This window comes from Macrobrachium rosenbergii, chromosome 55 (genome assembly GCF_040412425.1).
Source record: "Macrobrachium rosenbergii isolate ZJJX-2024 chromosome 55, ASM4041242v1, whole genome shotgun sequence".
In the NCBI taxonomy this organism is placed as follows: Eukaryota; Metazoa; Arthropoda; class Malacostraca; order Decapoda; family Palaemonidae; genus Macrobrachium; species Macrobrachium rosenbergii.
The window spans coordinates 17239715-17265345 of NC_089795.1; the positions used below are offsets into that span (position 1 = coordinate 17239715).

At 37.0% G+C, this 25631-nt stretch overlaps 1 protein-coding gene and 1 non-coding gene across 4 annotated transcripts in view; both read left to right on the forward strand.

Moving 5' to 3' along the window:
* ldbr (lariat debranching enzyme) overlaps positions 1 to 21724 on the forward strand; it is a 74802-nt gene extending 53078 nt beyond the window's left edge. For all 3 annotated transcript variants that reach the window (XM_067098781.1, XM_067098780.1, XM_067098782.1), the window contains exons 5-8: positions 10783 to 10997; positions 11771 to 12113; positions 13577 to 13764; positions 20744 to 21724. In XM_067098781.1, coding sequence (XP_066954882.1) covers positions 10783 to 10997; positions 11771 to 12113; positions 13577 to 13764; positions 20744 to 21029 — 1032 coding nt within the window. In that variant the 3' untranslated portion in view covers positions 21030 to 21724. The remainder of the gene's footprint in view (positions 1 to 10782; positions 10998 to 11770; positions 12114 to 13576; positions 13765 to 20743) is intronic.
* On the forward strand, positions 4139 to 4242 carry LOC136835992 (U6 spliceosomal RNA). The gene has a single exon (XR_010852329.1). It is a non-coding gene; the product is annotated as a U6 spliceosomal RNA (small nuclear RNA).
* Positions 21725 to 25631: the final 3907 nt, after the last annotated feature.

Genomic DNA, 25631 nt, shown 5'->3' on the forward strand with positions numbered 1-25631 from the left:
TCGTTACATAAAGTTTTATATATGGAAATGTGTGCAATTTCATGTAGAATACAACAAAAAATAACTCACGGTTGTAGCTTTTATCAGTTTTGAAATATTTTCATATAAATCACGATGGTTGTAGCTTTTATCAGTTTTGAAATATTTTCATATAAATCACGATATATAGAAAAAATTTGACCTTTGGTCAACTTTAATTCAACCGAAATGGTCGAAAACTGCAATTGTAAGCTAAAACACTTATAGTCTAGTAATATTCAATCAGTTACCTTCATTTTTCAACAAACGGGAAGTCTCTAGCACAATATTTCGATTTATGGTGAATTTTTGAAAAAAACTTTTTTTACGTCCAGCGGCGTTTAATTCATGCATCATTTTGTGATAATATTTTCTCTGTGTTGCTTTGATCATTTTACAATTTGTTATATACCAAAATCATTGCAATTTAGTGTACAATACAAAGAAAAAAAATAACTCATTAGCTTTAACCGTTTTGCTCACAGCGCGATTTGTATATAATTATATATGAAATTTTTTTTTTGTGCTGTCATATATTTCAATATTTATATATGATAATGATATTTTTTTCATTTCTGATGGTTGCATACTAAACTTCAGGCAATGTCAAAAAAGGAGCCAAAAATGAACTCTTAATCTTAAAAACTAAGCATGCTGTGATTTTTGAAAAAAACTTTTTTTTCCGCTTAGCGCTAACTCCCGAAATGATATTGCCGGTATACGGCAGACTCTTTTGTAAATAGAGGCTCGTTTAAGGGATATATATATATATATATATATATATATATATATATATATATATATATATATATATATATATGTGTATGTGTATGTGTATGTGTATGTGTATGTATGTATGTATGTATGTATGTATGTATGTATGTATGTATGTATGTATGTATGTATGTATGTATGTATGTATGTATGTATGTATGTATGTATGTATATATATATATATATATATATATATATATATATATATATATATATATATATATATATATATATATATATATATATTTGAGATTAGGTTAGACAAGTGCTTGTGAACCTAATCACAACCAAACCATCAGTTTACAGGTTTTGAATCATGCTATAAGGTACAGTTATTTAATTTGTAAAGTGCACTGCTTAAAAGCTCATATAATGGTACTGGCAAAAAACCAGGGAGATCAGTTGAGTGAATAGTTCCTCAAGATTGGAATGTTTGGTTACCTTCACTAACATTATCTCTTTGTTCCTTACCTATTACTAGTTTAACCTTTATGGTGGAATGTGAGTATTTTGGCAGTTAATGGGGCAGTCATTTTGAGAAGAAAATGATTAGTTGTATATTTATACCAGGAATTAGTGATGTCACATAAGTGAATTTTATGGAATGGATGATTGGAATATAAGATTTAGGCCAAAGGCCAAGCACTTTGACATATGAGATCATTCAGCGCTGAGAGGGAAATTGAGGTTAAAAAGGTTTAAAGATGTAAAATGAGGAAAACCTCACGGTAGCATTATGAATCAATTGTTAGTAAAATGAGGAAAACCTCACGGTAGCATTATGAAACAATTGTTAGGAGAGGGAGGAAAGTAAGGTGGAAGAAGAGAATGTGAATGGAAGGAAGGTAAAAAGAATGACAGGGATTGCAACTAGTGGCTGAAGGACACTGCAGAAAACCTTAAGTAATGGCCTACAGTGCACTGCATGAACTCCGTAGGGGGCTAGTGCCATCATGCACCTCACGTGGTGCACTGTAGGCATTACTAAAGGGTCTTTGCAGTGTCCCCTCAGCCCCTAGCTACAACCTCTTTCATTCCTTTTACTGTACCTCTGTTCATATTCTCTTACTTCCATCTGACTTCCACCCACTCTAACAATTGTTTCATAGTGCAACTGTGAGGTTTCCCTCCTGTTATGCCTTTCAAACCTTCTTACTGTGAATTTCCCTTTCAGCACTGAATGACCTCATAGGTCCCAGCACTTGGCCTTTGTCCTAAATTCTATATTCTAATATTCTATTCTGTTCTGCATTGCGTGGGGTGCACTGACAGCACAACTCCCCTATGGGGAAGTAAACTTTAGCACAGTAATCCTATCTTGGACCCTATTATTTTTCACCCATTCTAAAGAAATACTGAAAATTTCAAATGTTACCTATACTAATAAGCTGCTCTTGAATAAAATTAATATGGTTTTAGGACCTTGCTCAGACCTTGACAGTGAAACTCACTGGTGTGAAATACTGTATATATTTTCATTCTTACTGTTACCACTCCAGAGCAGAAAGGAAAATCTGACAGAATTTAATCATGAATTAGGCATACTGTATGCGGATTTTTATGTAACTTACCAATTAATTACATAGCTATTAGTTCCACTTGTATGGCAGCTTGAATTCAAAATTCGTGGGTAACACTTCAAATGTCTGTGTAGTGACTAGTTCCGCCCACTAGTGGGAATTTTAGGAACGATTTTAGCAGATAACCTCACTCTGTTCCTGCCGGGCTCAACGTAAACACCGAGTACTGGCAGCAGCTTATTCATTATTTTCCAGTTCTAGTTAACTGGATTTCGGTGGTGTACACATCCACTGGACCACGTATTTAGTAACCATGAAATCTCAGGATGAGTTTTTTTTTTTTTTTTTTGTTATTATTATTAAGTTGATTCTCCAGCAGAATTTTGCCTTAAAAGTAAATCCGTTAGGTCAATCTTTTGTTTTTACTTAGGCTGCTTGCGAGCTGCCGATAATAGTTCTGCCCTAAAAATAATTCTCGTATGTTATGCTGTAGGGGCTTTTTATAGTACACAATTGGGGGCAGTATGATGGGAACAAATTTAGAGGTTACAAAATAAAACCCTCTGCTTTCCTTAACCTACTTTATTTTCTTAAATATTACAATGACCAAAAAACTTGATATGATCACTATAGTTCATCAAACCTTATTCTACTCAGTCTTAATCCTATAGTTTCCCTGCCCTTCTATCAAAAGAACCTTAACCTAAAGAACTGCAACTTAAGCTATTTCAGTCTTAATATTACCCTAAGCCTAATTCTTAACCTAAATCTACAATGTTCCGCACCAACTACGGTCTCTATCACGTCTTCCGATTGGGAGTTAACTTGCTCAACATCAGTCAGTTGTGGATTTCGTCGCACTTTCCTTGCAGCAAATGTGTCGAGATCAGCACCTTTAAGGTTATAGAGTCATGTATGGAGGAACAGGAAGAAGAGCAGCCTGACCAAATATTTGTTTCTTTCCTGCAGTCTGGCAGCTTCATGCTCTCTATGTTCCTTACACTTCTCAGTCTTATCCTTTCTGCTATTTCAAAAAACTCTACCACAGTAAGTGTCCTCTGTCTTCAATTTTTTTTTTTTTTTTCCCTGTATGCTACCACCCCAAGGTAGGCAGCTGCTTACACCTTGGGTTGAAGGGGACCAAGCCACACTACTCCGACGCATTCAGCAAACTGCAAGTAAAAAACAGAAAAAACAGACTTACCTAGTGTACTCCTTCCTGACATACAATACAAAACAAAAAAAAGTAAAAGCAACGACTAATTAAACAATCAAACACCAACAACACATTCATAAACACCATATACACACACCCAAACTTAATAAGGAAACAAAAACAAAATCAAACAAAAATAAAAACATCACAGCAAACAAAACGGAACAATTAATTCATACAAATGTCTTTCATCATACAAACCCAAATTTAACCTACCACAATGCCATTCCTTTACCCTGAAACTTTTGCATTATGTTTTGTTTACCGGGCCTACATTACTTGGAAGCCTTCGGTAAATAGTTTTGCCTTTAAATTAAATTTTCGAATGGTGTTTTTCCAGGCATAGGCACTCACAAACCGCAGATAAATGCTGCTATAAAAGTAATTCTTGAATGTTTTGTCATTCCAATAGGCTAAAAGCTAGGCAAAAGGTAGTTGCCCCTCAGTCGAGCCTGTGATCCAGGTATCGACAGACAGCCACTAGAAAGGTGTCTTAATGGTGATATAGTGTTAGACAGCCATTCAAAGGTGTCTTGAAGGCGTAGTGTTCTAATGTGTTGTGTGAGCATCACTCGGCAGTGGTCCTCTTCCAGAGCACCCAGTGTCTGAAGTACTTGCTTCGGCAGTACATATTCTAAATTGGAACAATACAAATAAGATTAGTATGACCCTGCACAAGGACAACACACAAACCATGAAGCGTTCCACAATTTTCAGTCGGCACTTTTTTTTAACCCTCAGGCCTGGTTTTAACTCAGAACACTCTATTGTTCTTTCTTGGGCACCAGTTCCTGATGGAACGCCTGGCTCCAGATTCCAAGTAGTCAGCACCAGCCCCATTTGCCAGGCGCCTACTCTTTGCTCACAAATCTTTAGTCTGTTGCGCCTTCACTTAGAGTTCAAGACATTGTTACTACAATCTTTAGTATTGCAACCCTGTCCTTTGTGGACAAGGACTTTTTGAGGAGTGACTTTTGTCAGAAAGAAAGGCATGTGTCTTTGGCATTCCTCCCTCTAGTACTTCGAGGGAACTATCCTCCTTGTCGAAGATTTTGTTTAGTTTCTGGATTGTTTTGACTGGAACCAGGAACTTTGGCTAAGAAGTTGGAGACTCCCTAGAACTTTCCGAGAGTCATCGCCTTGGATTGTTGCCCAGTGTGTACAAGGATAGTTGGATTGATTCTAGAATTGTCCACTTTTGTCTTTGATTTTGGAAGAGAGAGCTGTGGTGCTCTTTACCTCTAGAGAATCAAACAGTCGCAGAACTGTTTTCCTCTTCCTTAACCACAGCTTCTGTCGCAAGAGTCCTCTAGTGGACTTCAGCCTGAACTTCCGGATTTTCAACCTTTTTCGTGCTTCGGAAAAAAAAGTCACTCAAGGAAGACGGATAATGTTCTTTGCAGCCCCTTCAAGTAATCAGCATCACCGTAATCAGCTCCTGGTGATGAACACCCAGCGTCCGCTCACGAGCTATTGTTTTCCTCTGTTTAGAGGATTGTGTCTGGCCTGCAGATGACTATGCTGTACCGCTGGTTTTTTATGGCTCTTATGGACTCTTTCAAGTTTTATATATGCTCTCCTGATATTATTTTTCGCTACGTACAGTTCTGCATAGTCTTCGGTCTGTACAAGGTGTCGTCGAGACTATGGGATATCCATGCGTCCACACAGCTATCAAGAGTACGCAGAGCTGGCAGCTGGTCTGCACAGATGACCACGAGGCTGCACGATGTTTTGCAAGATTGCTCGGTTGTCTGCAGAATGGAGACAATCCAGATTGTCCGTCTCCCGAGACATGGTTTCTCAGTTCAGGGACCTGTGCTTCGACACCTCTGCGGCATTATAGCACACAAGTCCTCGTTCCTCTTCATTTGACCTCTTTCTTGTCCTGACTGAAGTATTTTGATTACAACTGGGCCAGGGAAACACATCGGACACTGTCGTTTTTTTCCCATAGCCCCGGATTTAAGTCAGGCCTGCAATGGTGGCTGTACAGTAGACAAAGAAGGGAACTCCCTTTATCCTCCAAGCCCAGACCTAGTCTTCTACTTTACACCTCGGATCTTGGTTGAGGAGCCCATGGGGGAACCAAGAAGTTTCTGGGTCATGCCCCCCAGATGATGAAACCTTCTCACATATGTTGGAGAGCTGTAAAAGTGCTTCTTGACCGTAGTTTACACCTGGACTGCAGTAGTTCTCTCTAGGTGAGACCACAGGCCTAGGGTATATACAGTACATAGAGAAGGAGGTTAGTTTCCTCTCTTGTTTTCTCTCCAAGCAAGAGAACCTCTACTGAGAACAGATTGGTTGCATTTTCAATTCAATTAATCTAAAGCTCTTGTGGACGAACTGAGAACACGTTCTTCCCACCGGGTAGATCTTGCATCCCCTGGTCTGATGGGAACTGTGGAGTCCATGGGGCAGACCGACTGTGATCCTATTTGTCACCTCAAGGAACCTTTGAAGCTTCAGGAAGCTCGTCAGTACAAGGTTTTTTTCTGCTAGACATATTGCATAAACTTTTGTGGATGCAGACATTATTCTTCTAGCACTGTCTACCATACATCTGCAACAGAGTAAGTGGGCCATTTTTGAAGCTGGGGTTACAGTTCTCTACCCCTCTTCTTGTGAGACTTTTATGGCCCATTTTTGGAACACCCCTGCTGTTCCTGAGGAGATCTACATCTTTCGTACTCCATCAGTATCAGGTATCAAACTATGCTTAAGTGTTTAAGCTTAGGGGCCTGGCTTTTGACGACCTTATCTTGTCTTTGACATATCCAAGCAAGGAAGGAATCCAGTCTTCTGGAACCTGGATGTATTCTGAATGACCGACGAGTCCCTTGTTTGAGCCCTTGCGTTCCTCTTCTCTACAACCTTACACAGAAGACTTACACAGAAAGACACATTTCCGAGTGGCCTCTGGCTTCGACTAGGATGCACTAGTGAGATCCAGGCCATTGTTTAGAGAGGGTCTTTTCACAGAAAGATGCTTTTTTCCTCGTTTATCCTGGGAATTTTAGCCAATAACAAGGACCCATTCAAACTGTAGATCCGTTCTTTCTCCCTTAGGAAACTATTGGACATCATTGGCTCTGAAGAGGAGAGAACCCTCTGTCCAGCTAACAGCTTTCGAGTTTTACCTGAACTGGATTGGACTAAGATCACATCCTGAAAGGGCATATTTTTCAATGCATAAGAACAACATTTTGCCTTCTTTGTAAGTGAAAGCCATGGACATCAGAGCAGCCTCTTCCTCCTTATCTTCCAGGCTCATTTGTCCTTTACTTCGTTCCACATACATAGTCGTACTGGAAGTATAATCATCCTCTGTGTCTCACTTTCTTATCAATTGATCCTGATCTTCTAGCTCGCCTGACACCCAGTTCGCCGGGTGACAGCTACTGTCTGACACCAACTATAGAGCTTCCAGAGTCACAGGCTTCTAGCTCATCTGGTACCCAGCTTGCCTGACGCCCTGCTTGTTTGGCGCCAGTTACAGCCTGGTGCCAGCTCTTGCTCCGAGCGCCCACTAGCTCCCATGAGCACCCACCAGCCCCAAGCTCCTAGCTTGACTGCCGTCCAGCACTTCTGGCGCCAGCTACAGCCTGACGCCAGATTGTTCTCTAAGTGTCCAAAATGCTCTCCAGCTCTGTGGGAGAATAGGGGGGTCTCTGTCCATTTGGAGTTTTCAGAGGACCATCCTCCACTACATATGGTGATATGGCAGGACCTGTTTCATCCACTGACTAGAACGCTTTGCCCTCATGGACTTTTAACGTAAGACACACTCAGAATTAGGAATTAGGAGAGCAGTTTGCCTATTTATAAGTGAGGCCAAGGATGTCAGAGTAGCCAATACCTCTTTAGCTTGCATGCATTTTATGCCCCATGTTCATTCTGCCTTCGACCTACTGGGAATGTAATCTATCTTCATTTCTCACTAACTTTAATGGAAGTTGAAATTTCTAGTAACTGGCATGGTATTGCGGAAAGAAACATAGGATTTTTTCCTACTGTTTCTTCACCTTGTAATAAGGTATCAAGTTTTCTTGCAGAGCCAGTTGGTACAATTGACCTGAAGCACCAACCACTTTCATTGGATGGGTTGTGGTTTTATCTCAGTGTAGGTGACAGTGTTGTCTGGTTGTTTTTGGTGCTTCGCCAAAGGCAAGGACTGGCACCTATCAGGTTTGCTAGTCATCAGAGTACTTCCTTTGCTGTAGAGTTCCCACTAAGTAGGAGGCAACCCATGGCTGTACCGCCACGCCACTACGAGTTAAGATGGGCACCAACCAGAGGCAGTATACACTTGCAGTATCTCTCTCAACTAATAGGTAACAACAAACATTGTTTTTCAATGCCAGCAGTTTTTCTATTTCAAATTTATTGCTTATCTTGATGTTTTGGAGTAGGAATCAGCTTGTTAAGTTACTTATATAAAAATGACATTTTTATAATAAAATATAGTTTTATATATACTTACCAAGTAATTACTGAATTGGAGCCCACCCTCCTCCCTGCTGATGGACATAAGGCATGAACAGAATGAGGTCATCTGCTATTCCCACTAGTGGGTGGAACTAGTCACCTGCATAGACGTTTGAGGTGTTACCATGAATTATGAATTCAAGCTGCCATACAAGTGGAACTAATAGCTATGTAATTATTTGGTAAGTACAGTATATATAAAACTTTATTATAAAAATGTCATTTTTATTGAGGTTGGATAAACATTATGGAGATACGGGCCTGATCTTGTATCACAATACAGGCAGTCTCTGGTTTTACGGCGCTTGCCTAGCGACGACGATAACTGGATTTTTGGCGCCGATATCCGACGATCCCCACTTATCGTTGGCCCCAATCCCCGGCTATCGGCGCTGATAACTGGGGATTGGCGCTATTATCACCGATTTTCAGCTATCGTCATGTAGTCGGGAACAGAATCCCTGCTGATAACTGGGGACTGCCTGTATTGCTTAGATTGAGCTTTGAGGGTAACAGCTCATCTAGCTCTTGGAGGTATATTTTATAGCCTCAGGTAGGGAGGAAGATATGTCTTTCAGTTTGACAGTGCTTTTCATAAAATACAAAACAATGACAAACTGATGAAATAAGCTGTGTTCAGAATGTAGACTGCCTTGTGCAGCTATAGAATTATCTAAACTTTAATATTTTTTCCCATTAATATAGGTCTTGCATTGAAGTTATAACAGTTAAAAATATTTGAACTTGGGAAAAATTTTTATCATAAGTTTTGAGATAATTTTCATATGTTCTTGTAGATATTGGAAATCCTTACTAGTGTATAACATGATTGAAAGTAACTAAGGTCTGTTAGCTTTAGAGATATTTAACTATATTTAACTACTACCCAAGTATTCCTATTTACAAGGAATTACCTGATGACTGGAGTTCAGCTTACTGGTTGTATAGTTATTGCCAAAAGTCATTTCTGGTCAAAGAAGATTTTATTTATGAAAGCCCTTACAAATTCTGAGTTGTAGCTTCATAAAACAAACTTTTTTTATTTGAGCATTATATGCTAGTTGATTTCCTGCTGCTCAAGGTGTAAACTTATTCTGAAGTTTTATATTTAAGTGTATAGTGATAGTATGTTCACTTTAGTAAATATCTTTACATAGGCCCCTATTAATCATGGTTTTGTCTTAAACCTTTACTATAATGCCATACTTTCTTATCCTCAGCTCTTTATTATGCCTTGCATTTTGCACATATTGTGCATTCAGCATAATTTTATCATCAGCTCTTTGGTAATAACTACAAGTCTAAACACTTGTTCTACATTGTGTTAGAAGTAATTTACTGGATTTGTGCATTTAATGATAAGAGAAAGTGAAAACCTTGTAAATTACAGAAATTTGATATTTTGTATATAAAGCATTAAATACTGTATATTCTTTTTTGAATTAATATGGAACTTTTGAACTTTGCACTACATATTTATTTTCATTTATGTAGGAAAGTAATTTATAATGGTTATCAGCTAATGGGCCATATAATGAAAGAAGGATGTGGAAACACCTAAAAATAGAAATGTATTTATGGGTTTATGGAGAGCCTTTATTCATTTTTTTATGAAAGTACTTTAATGTACTATATTACTCAAAAGCTGATTTTCTATATTAGTTTTTAAGGAACATTAAAAAAAAGGAGCTGCGAGTCGAATATTTTTGGGATTATTATTATGTTTAAGATTGTGTTTGCTGATTTTTTTTTTTTCCGGATACCTCATGGCTATTAGGCCATCTGTAATCACGAATAGTGGGGAAGGGGAACTTTCTATAATTTAGTCAAATTGAAAATAAAAACATATGGTATACATCTCTCAAGAGATCAGGGCGCTGCGCTGCATAAAGTATAGCTTAGTCAGTGCACAAAACTGAAATTTGCAAAGTTTAGATAATGTATATAAATACATTACCACTGTTAACTACAGTAGTTGCATCGTAACCATATTTGGGACATATTTAATATGTAATGTATTTGATTGGCCATATAGCAGGGAAAAGACCATCTTTAAAAGCAGTTTATTTTCACTTGTATAGTACATTCAACATTCAAGAATTGATGATAACAGATCAATATTGAACGTCGAAATTTGAAAATAACCACATATTGGAGAACAAATATATTCAAAACCACATTCAGTTTTGGAACATTGTGCTCCCTCTTCACTGTGGAGGCAGTAAATTGTAGCTTCGTGGTAGTTGGGGTTTAGTGTCTCCACATTGAAGAGGGAGCATGACACTCCAAAACTGTATGTGATTTTGAATATATGTTATATTTTAGATGGCTGAGAAGCCTTTTTTTTCAGTTGACTGATTATTCATTTTTTGATTAGTGAGGATTTTTATATAAGTTAAGTAGCGTCATTTCACAGTTTAGAAGTTTAATTATGCACTTGATATAAGTATGAAAGTATATGAACTCTTTAATCAGCTTTCCATCGTCCATGGTAATATTTGTGATTGTACAAGATCATGGAATTCTTATAGTTATGTAGGTACTGTATTACATTAGTATTTTACCACATGATTATATTTCTTTAGTTAACAGTACATTTCATTATTTAAGCCAGCCTCATAGTTCTCCCCCTGTTCTCAGCAGTACTGGGGACGATGGTTGGGTATTAGTTAAGTTTTCTGACAAGAGCTTGAGAATCATTGGGCCATGTCATCGTAATATCTTAAAAAAAGATGCTAGTGTTAACCTACTTTCTCAATACAGGACGAAAATACACACAAACCGAAGATTACAAAATTCTTGGCGCTCGACAAGTGCTTGCCACGTCGGGACTTCCTCCAAGTAATTGAAGTTCCAACCACCGAACCGTTAGAATTAAAATATGATGCAGAATGGCTGACTATCCTTCGTCTTACCAACCACCTTCTTTCTGTTAGTAGTCGTGCTGTCTACATGCCGGGGCCTGGTGGCACGGAGAGGTAATATTTCACTTGACATTCAGATTTTTATGTCCAGTGTTCAAATGGGTTCCGTGAGGTAATCTGTGGCTACTGGACATTGAGTCTTGCTTTCTTTTCCTTTCGTTTTTCTTTAAGTTTATGGAGTTTCCCATTTGGTGAAATTGTAAGTACAACAAGATTTGTTGTAATTGGTATGTTCACATGGATATTTCTTTGGTAAGTGGGGTAATGTTACTGTGACTGTAATTCTGTCACAACCTTTTATCTTTGAGCTTGAAAAGAGAATGAGTTTCAGAGGAGGTATGCTTTGTGTAGCTCATAATATTTAGATTGAACTTTGTGGTAAGTATTACATTTCGTGGCTACATTTTCAAGTACATTATAATTTTTGGAAATTGGAGCAAAAGATAACTTTAAAATGATTATGAAGAGTCACTTACAGATCTTTAAGACATACACTAAAATAACAGTGAGCCTAAGTAAATATAAAGCAGTAGAATATATTTTTATCAAAATTCAGTTTGAAATATGATGGCTGCCAAGGCTATTGATAGCTCTTCAGTTTGTGTCCTGGAAGATAATTTTGTTGGATATGCATCTCTTGAAATTTTGGTTAATGTAAAATTTTGCTTTTTATAAAAGTAGTAAGTCTCAAAAAAGATTTTGTGTAAAATAGAAATGTTATATGTGTAAGTCATATTTCATGTAAAAACTGTAGAGGCAAAATGAATAAAAAAAAAAAATTTATGGTAAAATAGACAGTAAAGGTTAATGTGTTTGGTCTTTTACAGGTACCAGTTCACACCCACACCTGAAGAAATTGAAGGGACCATAGCCATGATGGATTGTGATTTGAAAATCCCAGACTGTTTTGCACCAACTGCAAGATCATATAGTGAGACTCATGGTAGACCCAAGATGGACTATGTTCGCATGCCACAACCTGTGATGAACCCTCAGACAATTAACATTTGCAGCAAACTTGGAATAGATGATCCGGTAGCAATGTTACTTGGCATTAAGAAAAATTCTATGTCATCCCCAAGAGTAACTCCTCCTAGAAGTGGCTTAAACAGCTCTGAATTAAATATCACATTAGAATCATCAAAGCTTTCTGTAACCAATGTAGATGAGGTAAGTTCACCTTTGACTGTTTTTTGAATAAATTTTTTTTTCTTTCCTCAGCTTGAATCTTCATGTATTTTACTTTTGAACTTGGGATGCTTATTGAATCCTTTCAATGGCAGTACAGTATAGGAATTTGGACAGTTATGGATTTTGGCATGCCATCCTTCATTACTAATTAATTTCGGAAAATAGCTTATTAAATATTTTACCATCAATTGAAACTAAATTCAATCTTGCAAGGTAGTCTGGAGTGCTCAGCCACTGAAAGTCAAGCCAGCCCAACTCAGTGCTGGTCCCAAGCCCAGTTAAACAGTGAGTTAACCCAGTTAAACAGTGAGTTGGAGTCAGGCATGACATCTATGCTTAGAAGATCTAGAAACCTTTATACACTGCATTTTGTTACCAGTCTGTTGCAACAGTTTAAGCATCTTACAGACTAATTATGCATTTTAAAGATACATGCAGTGCATTAGATATCACAGCATGTGTTTATGGGAGAGAACTTAAATCTTTGTACACAGCGTTTATACAAGATTTAGATATAAATAGTGTTAGTAAATTATCCTCTTTGCTATATTACCCACTTCATACATTGCAAAATATAGTTGTGTGTACAGACTAATTTAGAAATATTACTCAATGCCTACTCTATTTTTATTGCTATAAATTGTTTAACATGATCAAAGTCTTACTTCCCAACTCCCATCACATAGTCTTACTTCTTGGGATGATTTGAAAGACAGGTTAAAGTTGGAAGAACAATGAAAGACAAAGCAATGCAGTATGAGCTGAAAGTGCTTGGGCACTGTAAAAAAAAAAAAAAGTATAAGACAGTCTCATGTAGAATGTATATTCACTCAGTCTGGTACATTTTAGCACTACAGTAAATGTATTGTAGTTTAAGATACTGAGTTTTCAGCACACCTAATACGGTACAGTAGCACACTGGTTAGATCAGCTGGCATGTCACTGAAAGACTGTTGGTTAATTTCTACAACCTTGGTAGGTGTGTACCATGTTACATTGTCAGATTTTTATGTAAAAGTATCATAGTCATTACTTACTTTACCTGCTTAATAACAACAGAACTAATATATGTATTTATGACCTGAAATTGCAGCCAATAAAAATCTTGTATGCCGTGATTATTTTAATATTCCTAGCTATTATAATGTTTACTTCTTCATGCAGAGAATCTTGATTACTTCAGATTTCAGGTAATACTTTAAAAGAAAAGCTGGATCAGAGGAAAAATGGAAAGAACTTTTTACATTTTACAAATGGTTTAACTGTTATGAAAAGTTAAATTCAGTTTTTTTTTAAAATGTTTGAAGGACTTTCATCCTGTTATTTTTTCTTTACATTGAAGACTTCCTGTTATTTTTTTACACTGAAGACTTCCTATAGCAAGTTTCTAAATACTTATGTAGTACTTTTTTTATTACAAGTTTTGTTTTATTCCCACATAGATTGAAGGTAGTGATGATGACACAGGAGATATCATTATGGAAATGAGACTGTCACCTGACCCAGAAGATAAGCCGAGTAACACCATAGAAGAAGCTGTGAGTCCGATTAGGGGTGATAATATTCCGCAGGATGAAGACACTCTGCAGGATGAAGACACTAAGAGACAACCAGCTTCAAGCTCTCCTAGGTAAGTAATGTTTGTACACTTAAACTGATGTGTTACCTACGGTTTTTTCATTAAATATTTCAGTCATTCATATTCCACGATTAAACAAATAATTCAGAGAGTTTAATATGGTAAGTGAAGTGCCAGACCAGTAATATTAAAAAATAAGAGAATGCAGTGACACCTCAACTTTGACAGTTTGGGGGTCTGCCCCTCCCAGTAAGTAACCGCTAATAGATTGGTAAATAGCCAATACTGTACCCTAGAGCAACTCCCTTAGCTTCTAGTGAACAGCAGTTCCATATGAAATAATTAATAGCCTGTCCTAAATAGTGTTTTTATATTTTCACTCAGTCTAAATATTTATTCACATATTCAATTTTAGATATATATCTGCAAAATGTATTGCTTCTAAAAATACATGCAATACAGTACTGGACAGCAATACCTAACAAAAGCTTGCTGATTGCTCTAGTTCCACCTATTTATTGGGTACACTTACAAGATATGTTAAATGCAAAAAAATCATGCACTGTATAAAAAACATAAACATGAGTTACAAAACACTGGACACTTACTGTCCACACCTCCGCTCCCTTATCTCTCTTGTACAGCATTTCTTTTGCCATTCATTAAATACCATCCAGTTGTACCTAATGCAGTAGTGCTTGTGTATATGTATACACATCCATGGTGTTCTGTTAAACTACGCACCTCTGTGCATTTACTTGCTTTTCTCTCTCACAGTAAACATTTTTTTATAAACAATACAATAGAGAGAGCATGGCAAACTGAGAGAGAGAAGCAAACTCATGGTAAGTGACCACCGTCAGCAAAATACAGGCATAGACATCAGCAAGTACAGACCTAAACAACTGAATTGAGAAACAGCTATTTGCCAATGTTAGTTACTGTAACTAGTGCACGTTTATTTAGAGTTGCATTACAATTGTCAGCTAGTTAAAAACTTGGTAATTCTGAATGGTGACCTCCATAAGTAAAAAGAAAATTAATTTTTCTTTATCCTTCACACAACAAAGAAAAAGGTTTCAAGAAATTATATAGTTAAAGCTGCTGGTTGTAAATGCGGCTGAAGAAACGAGTAAAGTTCAGGCTGCAAAACAACACCTAAACTTGACGAATCACAGTTTTATGTTATTTAAAATTTGTTTGTAGTCTTTATTAATTTACAAGAAACATATCTCCAAATTATGCTTCACTTAGCAACGAATAGTAATGATGTTGGTTAAACTCAGTCAGCTGATTTTGAAAATGTAAACATTACCAGAATGCAAATGGCACATGATTGCAATGTTTTTATCTTATAAGATGACAGAGTAAATAAACTCTTTTGTCAAAGCCATTATTTTAGATACAACTGTATTATTTGACTTTTGCAAATGATACTTTTAGATTTCAGAGCATGTCCGCAAACAGTGAAACAAAATCACCGTAATCAAATTCATATATGAACTGTTTTTATGGATTCTGTTAACAATGACATGCAGTAGTGTGATTGTTCTGAAATACAGGTCAGTATATATATATGCATTGCACTTATTTAACCAGACATTTCAAAATTTCTTAGCATCTGGGAGCCAACCAAACAAAGTGATACTTTCACAAAAAAAAAAAAATCATAAGCATAAACTTAACAATGCCCAGCAGGCTCATTATGTTATGAAACTGTACTGTACACTCTAGTTAAAACTTTTAACACACAAGAAAAGATAATCACACACATTTAACTTGCACAACTATTTTTTTACTGCCAGACACAATGGCGGGTGGATATTGTATTTGTTGACGTATATGAGCAGATTTTAACTAATAAGTTTTCAGAATTTATGAGCAGTTAAATTTAAGTCTTTTGCTAATAAGTTTTCAGAATTTATTTTTAAAGGTTGTTATGTTGTTTTATTAAATGATGAATGTCAAGTTATCAATATTTGCTGAGTATTATATCCTTTAAATTTTATATCGGTTCAGTTGCAATTGTTAGATGGTTGTTATTCAAGGAGGAATCAGTACTATATGAGTGTTAGTAAATTATTCCTCTAATTGTTCCATAGTATGCAAGGGTAGATCATTCTTTTCCTCTCATGTTATGCTTCTCTTTCATAAACACAGTTTGTTCATATACCGAACAAACCCTTGGTCTTAACATAAGGGGATTTTCTCAGGTGCTTAGCTGGAGTCTGGTTATTAATAATAGCACAAGGTTTTGGTGGAAACGGGAAATACCCAATAGGGAAAGAGGTGGGCGGAGCATGACCTGGTTTCCCTATAGTGGATGCTGTCATGCTTCAGTTCTCTCTTAACCGCCTTCCAAGCAAGACAATTGTTGTCTTTCTCACTCAGAAGCTGGTTGTTTTTAGCACTTCCTGCCTTGGCGTTCTGGTTTTTCATTCTCTTTTTTTTGTTTGTGTGATTCTGTGTGATATGTGTGTTTTGTGCATTCCCAGAAAATGCAAACCCATAAATCATCTAAGTAATCCAGGCCTCAGAGAAGATGCCTGGTTATTGGTAATAATTCATGCTCTTGTTATTTAGCCTCCTTGTATACAGGCCCACATACCACTTGTAGCAGATGTAGATCGTATGATTGTAATGTGTGTAATCCCTGTTCTGAGTTTCGTAATTGGCCTCAGAGCAATGGAAGAATTTTGGTAAGAAGAGGAGATATAAGAGGAAATCGGTTGCTGTGTCTTGGGAAGGTTTCGCACCTCCATTCCATCTTGTTCTACCTCTCCCATGCCAAAATCTCTTCTCGTTGCATCATCTTCTCAGGAAGATTTTACCCCTTTTTCGTCTATTGCTTTGTCTTTAGATGATTCGAGGAAGGGTTCAGGAGATTTTGTAATTGATGTAGCTGCTCCTGCTCTTTCAGGGAAGTGCCCCCTCCCTTGAGGGAGGATCCAGCTCCCCCTCGTACAGTTTTCAGGCATGGATGCGCAGAACCTTGCCAAGTGTTGGGCATCATTAGGCCTTCCAGGGGTACCCTCCGTTGGGGGCCTACTGTCCCACTTCATGTCTTTCCGCACCCCAGTGTCTACCGCCATGATGGTGTCCAAAGCTACGGTTTCTGTGACTTCTTCCTGCGTTTCCACGGCTGCTCTTCCCTCATCCTACACCTTCCCATCGGCTTCCATTCCTGGGCCTTCTACGTCTGCTGCTTCCGACTCTCTTGTTAAGCTCTGTTGGAGAGTCGAAGGTGCTCTTTTGAAGAATCGGTCGGACCGAGTTCTTTGTTTTCCTCCTCTTCTTCCTTGTTCTGTTCGTTCCATCCCTATCAGACGGTGGAAGAAGAAAGACTTCATGGCACCTCCACGCAAGAAGATTCGCAGGCCCTCTCCTAAAGTCAATCTTCATTCTGCTAGACATGTCCGTGTCGAACCAGCTCCTGCTTCATCTAGAGCTGTGTTAAACTTGCTGCACACAGACGTGCACCTATCAAGTCACACAACCTTCTGTCTTCTGCTTTAGCTGACAAACGTTGCCCAGTTACTGACTCCCGTGTGGCAGCACACACATCGAGAGAAGTCTCCCCTAAGAACCACGAATCTGCAGATCGGACTTCTCCACAAGAAATGCAGTTATCTCGTCGTCTACTTGTCCTGCTCAAGGAATGAAAGCTATGAAGAAGGATGACAAGGCTCCCATTAAGAAGTCAGTGTTGCAGGAATGTTCTTGGGACAGGGACTGGAGCAGATACAATCATAGTAGTAAATAGTGGAACAAGAGGTTGAATGTCATATGGATCAGTCATGATGAGGAGTCTTACCAATAAAAAAATCAAGTACTGTATTGTTCAACAGACCTGGAGATTTTGGCATTAGGAAAAATCTATATGGCTGAAAAACCACATGGTAGGACCATTTAGTAGTTTACCATGGTAAAACTTGGGTTTGTACCCTTTCAGAATCTGACATTCACCAAGCAAGGAGAATTTTTTCAGGGGATCTCCACATTCCAACAAAGGGCAGCTATCAGTCCACTGAATGCCATTCTGAATTATAGTTATGCCTTTTTGCTGTAATATCAGCATGTGGTAAACAGCCAAGGCACTAAGAGAAGCCTTCACCCATTTTTGGTTGAGGCAGCAGCAGCAGCAGTAGCAAGTGAAAATTGCATTGTGTATTAGGGGGATACACACCCTTTCAGAGAAATGCCAGAGAACATTAGCTTAAACTACACAATGGACATTTGAAGAACTCTGTCAGACTGTATATACTCATAAAAAGTCTGAGGAAAGAAACTGTAGATATGTGATATGAAGTAGGGTCTACAAACTGAGGTGTCCATGGGAAGCTGTCAGATTTCACATTCCCATAGGGTTTACACACTCGTAAGATTAGAGGTTCATAGCATTAGATGGCTATCAAGTGGTATCATGGTTGGGATGTGTGCTTTGGCCTTTCCACTCCTTTGCCTATTCAAGTATTCCCAAGAGTAATGGCAATCGCATGAAGTCAGGGATATCTCCACACAACTTGGTTATCTTTGCATCATCAGGCATAACTTAGAAAGAAAGAACATTAGAACATGCTAGCTCCAGATCTTGGAGAAAAGTAATATTTTCAGGAATGATGATACATGTTCCTAAGCATGTCAGATTCCTGTCAAGGGTCAGTACACCAACATACAAGATGCCATTACAGGTTTTGATATATACAAATCTGCTTGTGGAGACAACTGTAATAAATAATTGGTCATGGGGAACAGTATGTAATGGGTAGTTCTATACTGATGAAGCAATAGCGGTAGTACCCTATCTACAAGAGTATCGGTAGGTTCTCTTGCACATGGTATGCTATTTTACATGGACACATTATCAGCAGGCTGCAGAGTACATGAAAGCCATGTGACAATTGCAAGGTCTTGCAAGTGTCTGAATATAAACAACACTTGACAGAAAAGACAAAAACTGCTTGTGTACCTCAGGAAGAAGGAAAGTATCAGATCAGAAACTGCTTGATGATCTCACATTTTTACTGGGCAGAAACAGGACAAGTGATTCTGTTTGTGGTTATCACAGCCCGTGTGTTAAGAATGCTCTTAGTGGATGTCTTTGCCTTAATTGTTAAACAGAACTTGGCAGTGTACTTTTATCCACTGCTTAATCCTTCAGCATGAAGGATTGCCTTTGTTGTATGGCCTAAAAGTGCAAGCTTTTCCTTCATTCTCCTTTTTTAGATCATGTGCCATCTTTTCCACCGACAGACTTCCTCCAAGAGATTTCATCATCATGTTGTGTTTAAGCTTTATGGTTTAAAGTTTACAGTGCTCCCTCCATTGGAGGCATTCGTGATGTAATTGCAGAAGGGATTGCCAACTATTAGGTCACAGATGGCCCATACCAAACCAAATTAGTCATCTTTTTCATTTCACAAATGAATCATGATGGCTATTATGTCTTGTATGTCATCTATAAAATTGTAAATATACTCTGTCAAGGGTATTGGGGTGAAAAGACCTAGATCTGGGTCTCATGAATCCTGGAAAGGAAATTACAAGGAAATTAAGTCTACCTCTAATGAAATTGGGAATGAGGAAACCAGACAAGCCAGCCCATCATATAATCTCCTGGGAACTTATGCTTGTCTTTTAAGGTTACTTAACTCTATGGGGGTTTCAGTTTGTCATTGACACAATATGCTTTTACATCAGATAGTTACATAGAATTAATTCCTGACATGAGACAGGTAGACTGTTGTGACTGCAGTTCTAAATACGTTAGAGTGAATTAAAAACCATTTCCTCTCTTCAGAAGAGCATTTCTTATGTAACTTGAATGCCTTTTAAGCACCTCTGAATATTTTCATCTTACTGAGTTAAAATGATTATGACCTTATTAAAAGTTCTTTAATAAGGCAGATTATCTTCTGAAATCTTGTTCACTATCCCTAACTACTATCTAAGTAGAATGACATGTCTGTTGAATGGGGAAAAAATGTTTAATATATTTTCTGTGTAATATTGAATAAATACAGAATATGCCCTCCCAGTCCATGTTGGTAGACATTGCTACAATTTATCCATGGCTGGCATGCAGGGAAAAAGGTAATAAAGTGATTGGGAAAACTGTCTTTGGTGGAGTAGGTATCATTCCTTGCTATGCTTGTTAAAAAGTAGAAACTTGGCATAGTTACTTTGCTATATAGGGTTACTTGCATATAGGGTATTTCTTTTGTTTACAAAATCTGTTGTATTAATAGGTTTTAATAGGCAAGGTTATTGATTACACTGTGTAAATGTTAGCTATGAAACATTTTCACATTTAAATCAATTTCCATGGAAAAAATTTGGACTGGAAATTAATAGGTTTTGTTCAGTCATCATGAGAGCAGAATAACAGGAGTGTGGTTAGCATTCATAAGTCTCTCAACTGAGAATAAGTTACTCATTAGGTCTCAGTTTCAACTGTATTCAATAAAAGAAAATTTTGCATACATCCCAGAAAATTAACAATAATGGAAGACTGGTATTTCTGAATAATAATGGTCAGAGGAAAATGTAGCTAATTTTTGTGATTAATTGTACATTCTCTATGGCAGTGTAATGTAGGGAGCACATTCTGTATGGTAAAAACCTGTTGTAAAGTGTGATTGTTATTGTCATTACTCTTAAAAAGGTAATTTAGCCAGACCAATTGTAAAGTGTGAAAATTTCTAAAAAGGTAATTTAGCCTCATGCATAAAAGTTTGCTCACTGAGAGATTTAAAAATAAAGGCAAATTACATTAAAAACTCTTGGAATACATAGTGAGAAGAGAGCCAAAGTAACAGCTAATGTGCATGGGACTGGAACATTACCAATTACCCTTTGTACAGTGTACATCATAGTACTTTCAGAGGGAAGTGTACAAATAACTGAGCCTGACACTAGTATCATTATTTAATTTAAGTATTTAACTCTAAACAAAGGCTAATTATAGAAGATACACATTGTTTTTATTAAAAAAGTTGAAGGCTTGTAAAGTTAATTTTCCTTTTTTCAGAACACCTGTTCCTCGTCGGGGTTTGAGACTTTCTGAACCTAAGATGGAGATGGATGGTAGTTCACCTCTTCACTTTAGCATAGATTCTTCATCAGCATCCTCCTTGAGTGAAGGTGAATTTAGTCCATCTCTGAGTCCAGGAACAAAGCGAACAAATGATGAGAGTGAGAAGGAGGTTTCTCAAGCATCTGTTTCATCTTCATCAGCAAGTAGTGAAGGAAATAAAACAAAAAAGTTTAAGAGAAGAAATCAAGCCATATATTCATCCACAGAGGAAGAAGGTTAATATAAATGGTAGATTTGTAAATGTACAAATTGAAGATTAGGTTGTTAGCAATGATTGTGTGAAATTATTGACAGGATGAATGTTTAAATAAGTTTGACATTTCAAATTTCTAATTTTTATACTTGAAACTGTGCTTGGAATTTTAATTAATGAATGCAATATATGTACTATATTTGTAAAATATACTGTGATGTGAATGACATGTATTATATGTGTACATATGTTTGCATGCTTTGAGTAACAGTTATGCAATAGTACAAAGAATGGTTGACTTTTTTAAGGAGTATTTCAAGATTTTGTTAACATATAATTTCTTGTTTCTTCAGTATGTTAACCTTAAATAATGTCTAATTGGAAGTATGCCAGTCATATTGGAAAATATGTATTTGCAGTTTTATACATTCGTACAGTGTTTTTCCTACAGTGTTTTCCATGATACAAAAAATACACAAACAAGATTAGTTTCCTGTCGTGAATTTTCTTTTTACAGGCATTACTGACATCTCAAAGTTAAATTTGTATTTACTTGTTATATTGTTTTACTGTTATTATTTATGTGTCTTTCATATATTTACTTGTTTCATGTAGAACATAAATACCATTGTTTTAGATGTCCTGTATTTTTTATGTTCATATTTTATGGACAAAAAATTCATGTTTAATTATGAATTAGTCTATAAACAAGGATTCTTTGATAATGTATTTTTATACCTTACCTAAATGAGAAGTCAGTTCAAAGGGAATATATGTAATCTTCAGTGCAAGAAATCTTGATTTAGAAAATCATTAAACTGTCACTAAAGAAATATTTATAGATTAAAAAAAATTCTGTTTACTATGCAAATCAGCCAGTTTGTTACTTTTCAGATGGTTGAGTAATTACTGTATTATTTTCAAGAAAGTTGACCAGTCTTAGAATGCACCTGAAGACTGTAGTGTATTGTTTTCAAGTTTATAACATTTAATAATCAACAGTTTCACCTGTTGCTGACAATAGATTACATTTAAAGTTTTGCTTCCTTTGAAATATTACTGACTGTTAGAATAGTTGATATAGGAGTAGCAGGGGAGATAGCGGGAAGGCCTACAAAATAATGGAAAAATGCCTTAGGTGGAAATGCACAGGACAGTAAGTGAAGAGGAATGAGTCTCAGCACCTTATCATTAACATTTCATGTCATTTTACAAAGTTCTTCTCACGCTTTGTTTCATACACCTTCATGCTGAATTCCCGACTAGTTTACATCTTCATATATGACACATCTCCAAAATTTCCTGCCACTAGCATGTCTTATAACCATCCTAATCTGTTCACATGTCCAAATAATCTTAATCCATTCTAACTACTATATACCCGGGTGTATAAGTCAATCCCTAAAATTCTGAGTGGCATATGCATAACAAATGAGAGATCTGCAATTTAAAAATTAATAATCAAGGGTTAGGCCACATAGTTAGTCCAAATAAACTGATATACCTTATCTGTTGGTGTAACTCAGGCAGTCACATAAGGGCAAACCACTTCCATCACAATACAATGTCCTGCAAGGCTTTGTAATTTTTACTAAAACATTATTATTATTATTCAGAAGATGAACCCCATTCATATGGAACAAGCCCACTGGGGCCACTGACTTAAATTCAAGCTTCCAAAGAATATGGTGTTCATTACGAAGAAGTAAGAGGAGGTAAAGGGAAGTACATTAAGAAGAGATCCCACTTACTAAAAAAGAAAAAAAAAACTAATAGGTAAAAATGCATTAAAATGCAAGGAGAATAGTATTAGGGTAGTAATGCATTGCATCTCCGCTTGAACTTCTGGTTCAACTACACGACATCCTCTGGGAGGCTGTTCCACAGTCGAACAGTGTGAGGATTGATTGATTAATTGTGGGTTATCCGGCGTCACAACTACCAGGGTCACTGACGCCGAATACTAAATGTGATCTTTTCACTTTTATAGTATGTTATAAAAATTAAAATTAAAATTCTGCTAAACAGAACTACATATAAATTTTATTAAAAAGAAAAAACAAAAAAGAAAAGTAGCTAAAATAAATATATAAAATTCTGCTAAAAAGAACTATTAATAAATTTGATCCGATAAACAGTATAACTTAAGAAAAAAAATATATATATATACAGTGAACCACCTGTATTCGCGGGGGATGTGTCCCACATCCCCTGCGAATAGGTCAAACCCGCGAATGCTTAAAACACTTAGAACTACCCATTTTGATAGCTTAAACCAAGAAAAACCCTGTAAAAATGCTTACACCTGAATATTTTAATAGTTTTATCACAAAAAGTGCATTTATTCATGAAAATTATATGAAAATACAGTAATTAGTGAATATTTCTGTGAAAAATACCGCGAATGGGCGAATTTTCCGTGAATGATGGCTAGATATGTTCCACAGAGAAACCCGCGAATGCATGAGTCCGCGAACCATGAGAACGCGAATACGGGGGGTTTACTGTACTAAGACAGCACGGCTGTCAAATATATTTGAGAAGACCAGCTTCTTTGATAAAAGAGATAACATTATTAATACATATACTTTCTCCCAACAGTTTTGCCATGTTATAATTACCACCTGCTTCACTGCTATTTGATAAAAAGTGATTCCTAAGTTCCACTAGACTGGGATACTCAACCAGCAAATGCCTAACAGTCAGTGGAACCAAGCAATCGTCACAGAAGGGCTCATTCTCCCCATTCATCACAAAGCCGTGAGTTAAACATGTATGGCCAATACGTAATCTACACAATACAACCTCCCACTTCCTTGGCATTAGGTCATATTTCCAAGGGTGTGTCTGACTAGTGATTTCTTTCATTTTATTGGGGCCTACTCTGTCCCACTGAAGTGCCCATAATTGCTGGATGGATTTCCATATAATATGGAATGCATCATGATATGGAACAGGACATTTTCTGGGTATCAGACTTTGTGCTGCTAATTTGGCTAGCTGGTCTGCCTTTTCATTTTCTGATATGTTCACATGGGCAGGAACCCAACAAAAAGAAACAATGCTTCCTCTATAATGGTGCAAGAAGATCCACTGCAAGATCTTCAACACTAAGGGATGATCAGTATTGAAGACTTCCAGGGACGGTAAGGCACTTTTAGAGTCACAAAATATTGTGTAGCTAGACACTGGGAGTGTTGCAATATGTTCCAGTGCCAATAAGATGCCATACAGCTCAGCTGTAAAGTTTGAAGCAACTGAAGGAAGCGCACCTCTTCGGTTAAAAGATTCACTAAAAACTCCATAACCAACGCCAGCATTGGATTTGGAACCATTGGTAAATATAAATATAAATCCATATGCTTTGAAGCATGCTCTAAAAATATTGCCCTCATTTCCTCATCAGATTTATCCCTCTTTGCTCCACTGAAGTACCTGCAGAATTTCACAGCAGGTAACTTCCAGACAGGAGTAGTGGGATACACAAAAGGAAGTACGGGAATTTTTCCAATATTTGTATCCTCTAAAATCTTTTTTATTCTATAGCTAAAAGGAGTAGGATACCTTGGATGATTTTCATAAAAACCATTAAAAATATTTCTGTTTGCCACAGCAAATGCCAGAGATTTGGGAAGTCTTTGCACTCTAAACCAGTATCAAAGTAATGATGACTGACAATAGAGTTCAAGGGGCATTTCTCCTGCATCAACTAGCAAACCAGATATTGGTGATAAATGAAAAGCTCCTGTGGCTATACGAATACCTGAATGATGAACAGAATCTAAAATTTTTAAGTTTCTGAAGAATATATTTCACATCCGTATGACAGGTTTAGGATTAAGGTTTTATGAATATAAGATTTCTACCAGCTCCCCAACTGTTGTGAGACAGCACCTTCAAGATGTGTAGAGCTTCTAGGCACTTTTGATATGTTTGATATGGGGACCCAAGTCATTCTGCTGTCAAAAACTAGGCCAATGTTCTATACATGGGATTCTGGCCATACAAAAGAGGTCTGATCAGGATGTACTCCCTGATCCGGCAGAAGTGGACAGCAGTAGTCTTGCTTACAGAGATTTTAAACCCTGTTTTTAGCCCAACTTACTATTTTATTTATCGTTAATTGTAACTTTCTTTTCGGCTACAGTCATGTAGGTGACAGCAAAAGATATTGACAGGTCATCCACAAATAACGTCTTTAAGACCTCTTTTGGAATAACAGATGTAACACTGTTTATGGCCAGAGCAAAAAGTGTTACACTGAGAACACTGCCCTGGAGAACACCTTCTTCTTGGCACCTTTTCTCTGATAAAGTATGCCAACTTTAACTTTAAAATACTGATGTAAAAATGATCTGACAAATAAAGTTAATTTTCCTCGTAGACCACTATTATGCATTGTCTTGAGAATTCCATGTCTCCAAGCAGTGTCATATGCCTTTTATATAAAAACACTGTCACGTGGTGTTGTTTGGAGGCAAATGCTTCACAGACAGAGGTTTCAAGTTGCAGTAAGATATCCAGTGTGGAGTGCATTTTTCGAAAGCCACACTGAGAAGGTGTTAAAATATTGTTGTGCTCTAAATACCACATCAGCCTTACATTTACCATTTTTTCCATTAATTTACA